At 46.5% G+C, this 3387-nt stretch overlaps 1 protein-coding gene across 1 annotated transcript; it reads left to right on the top strand.

Annotated features, from left to right (window-relative positions):
• LOC120654767 (transcription factor bHLH95-like) lies at positions 1 to 2893 on the top strand. The gene is made up of 3 exons (XM_039932407.1): positions 1 to 462; positions 590 to 1036; positions 2522 to 2893. The coding sequence occupies exons 1-3, from the start codon at positions 1 to 3 to the stop codon at positions 2606 to 2608; spliced, it is 996 nt and encodes a 331-aa protein (XP_039788341.1). The 3' UTR covers positions 2609 to 2893.
• Positions 2894 to 3387: the final 494 nt, after the last annotated feature.

Genomic DNA, 3387 nt, shown 5'->3' with positions numbered 1-3387 from the left:
ATGGCTCATCAAGACGGTCCCCATGACCACCAGGACACCGGCTCCAACGAGCGCGGCTTCGTGCCACCGACGACCAGGACCTTCCTGGGTACTGCTGCTGAGAACGTCGACGACAACAACCGCGGATCCAGCAGGATCGGCAGCCCGGTGGGCATGAATGCCGACGAGGGGAAGGGCGCCGTCCCGAAGGCCATCCAGCAAGGTGGAGATGATGGCTCAGCCAGCGGCGGCAAGGCCGACTCCGGCACATCCGAAGGTAAGCAACACTTGGCAACAGGCGCCGCAGCTGCCGCCGGCGCTGCTGGAGACGACTCCGCCTCCAACAAGGGTAAGAGCGCCGCCTTGTCTGCTGACGACGACGGCGAGCTCAAGGTGCACATCATCATGGAGCGGGAGCGCCGGAGGCGGATGAAGCAGATGTTCAACACCCTCCATGAGCTGATGCCCCACGTCTCCAATAAGGTGAGGCCAGTGATCCGTGCGTTTGCTATAGGGCTTGGACCTAGCTAGCCTGGGATCGGAGGAGATCAGCTGGCGCTGACGCGGGTCGTGTGACGTCGTGATCTGTTGTGTGACGTTGTTCTGTCAGGTTGACAAGGCGACCCTGGTCGGAGAGACGATCAACTTCATCAAGACCCTGGAGGAGACCAAAGCCCAGCTGGAGAAGAAGGTGGAGCAAGCGCTCGCGCAGCAGGCAGCCACCGAGGCCGCCGCCGTGGGGGCGTCCTCCTTATCGGTGCTGCGCACCGCGCACGGGATGGCGGCCCTGTCGGACGGCTGGGACCCCGTGCCTCCGCAGCAACCTGCTGCGCCTGCGGCGGCGGCGACGGGGCCGGTCGCCGGGTTCCAAACCTGGTCCACACAGAACGTCGTGCTGAGTGTGCTGAACGAGGAGGCGATCATCAACGTGTGCGCTCCACGGCAGCGCGGCCTGCTGACAATGGTGGTGTCCGTGCTGAGCAAGCACGGGATCGACGTCATCTCGGTTCAGGTTGGGGCCGACGACGCCCAGAGCTTCTTCAACATCTATACCCGTGTAAGTACAAGTACCCTGCCTGCTACTGCTAGCTATCTTGATGTTCGGGCAGACGTACTTGCAGTTGCAGCTCGCACGTTCTGAATTCTGATGATAACCATGACCGTACCAGTGGGGAATCGGTCGGTCGGTATCCATTGAGGAGAATCTCTTCTTCGCGTGATGTTATAGCAAATAAATCAGCTATTTCTGTGTGTGGGCTTATTAGGAAAGGCAGGAACTCACCCCTCATAAGGCCATCACACTCGAGTGACCACTAAAATCACTTGTTTTCCATCCTGATACGAAGGGATTGGATCTAGTCCTTGATCAACTATATATATGAACAAACCCAATAGGATATTTATTTCACTTGAATTGGTGGTAGGGCTGCTAGTGTGACTTTTTTTAAAAAAAGAAGACCACCTGTTTTTCAAACATTTGAACTTGAAAATGACATTTTATTTACCGTTGAATCAGAGGCCAAGGCGGGAATATGAATCCGACAAAAAGGGGATCAAGATTGGAAGTAACTAAACTGAATCTAGCTAAACTAGTCGGCACGTGTTGATGAACGGATGTCAGTTTTCAATAGATGTTCGCATGTTGAGGCCACGTAGTTCTAGTAAGCATAATGAAATAGTACGTTATAGCTCTACTTTGTCGCACTCTAATAGAAAAGGGTGATCCAAATACGGATAACAATAAATCTAGATAAACTAATAGAGAGATACCATTATTACTCTACCTTATTTTATCTTAACCTTTTTGCTAAAGAGGTTGGTTAACAAACGGTTTGCACGGGTTGAGGTCGCATGCTCTACGTTTTTGGTAACGGTAAGAAAGTACGTTAAAGGTCTACTCTGTCGCATTTTAATGGGGAAGATGATCCTCTCATACCAATCAAAATGAATCTAGTGAGCTAAACAAATTAACAGATACCATGACTCTGGCGTGTTGTCTCATCCTTTTGACCAAAGATGTTAGTTCACCAATGGTTGGCATAGATTGAGGTTGCATGGTTTTGTAATAGTAAGAAAATACTCCAACACTAGATGTCTTTTTTTTGTCGCAATTTGTATTTTTATGGGAAATTAATTAACTTCTAGAGCTGATATGTTAGGTAGTACCAGGGGTGGTAACGGATCATGGCCCTTGTGATCTCTTTACAATCCAATTATTTATCCCTTATATATTTTTAACTCAAAATTGTATAAAATTAGAGTCTGGCTATTTTAGGGCCCAACCCTTAGATTATCCAAGTCAAATTTTAAGGTCCTTTACCGCCCCAATACTAATTAGAAATAAGTGCCACTATTGTGCACCGCCTAGAATTGAAGCACCAAATATTTATTTACTTACATATATTTGTAGAACAATGGCAGCAAGTCACCATGCAGAAGTGCTTTCTTGATATTGATTCTTTTATAACAATTTTTGTAGCACCAATCTTGTTTGTATCAGGAAATTTTTAAGCTAATCCACTTGTGCTTCTTAAAACTATAGGTGAATGGAGCTGGTGGCGAAAACCCATTGGTGGAGGATACATACAAGTTGGCAGTGTCGGAGATCATGGTGAGGCTCTCTAACTAGACCGGCATCACCATCGGGGCCTCAACAGTCTCTCATCAGGCTGCATCACTTCCCCTCAATCTGCTTAGCTTTGCTGCCCTCTAGACTGGAGTTGTTCGAGTAACGCAGCTTGTTTAATTAATTTGCATTCTCTATTTGAAGATTTGAGGATTGTGCATGCTCTATATGCATGTCTCTTGTCAGGTCGGGTTGATCTGAGAACCGATGCTTGCTTGTGTGTGTGTATGTTGAAGTTTGTTGACATCATTGGTCGTGTCATGTATTAAGTATTGTGTATTATCTTGAGTTGCTGAACCATTTAAATTTTTGGATCATTGTTCTTTTAATATTGCACTTATGTGAATGTGCATCACTCCCAACCCATCAGGGCGTCAGAGCCAATTTCACAGACTGGTTCTGTTGATGCATTACTTTTGGTTATCCATATCCAAGGAAATAAGATCCTAGAGAAACCTTAGGGTACATCCCCAATAGGTCAGAGGCTTCCACTATTAGTAAAGGCCCAATCATTACAACTAGTTGTTCCGATCCAACTGGGTTCGGTGGTGTCCTGAATACCTAGTGTCATATCACGCCTTCCAAAGAGTATCATATTCCTATATGCTCTTTTTTTGGAACTATATTCTTATATGCTTATCTATACTTTCTGTAGCCATATAGTTCTTTTGTGCTTCTACAAAAAGAAAGGAGTTTATGCTATACTTCTGTAGCCACATAGTTCTTTTGCGCTTCTAAAAAAGAAAGGAGTTTATGTATAGATAGAATAGGACACCAAAAGT

The sequence above is a fragment of the Panicum virgatum genome, chromosome 1K (genome assembly GCF_016808335.1).
Source record: "Panicum virgatum strain AP13 chromosome 1K, P.virgatum_v5, whole genome shotgun sequence".
NCBI lineage: Eukaryota > Viridiplantae > Streptophyta > Magnoliopsida > Poales > Poaceae > Panicum > Panicum virgatum.
Note: the sequence above shows the minus strand (reverse complement) of the source record. Positions and strands in the feature narration are given on the sequence as shown.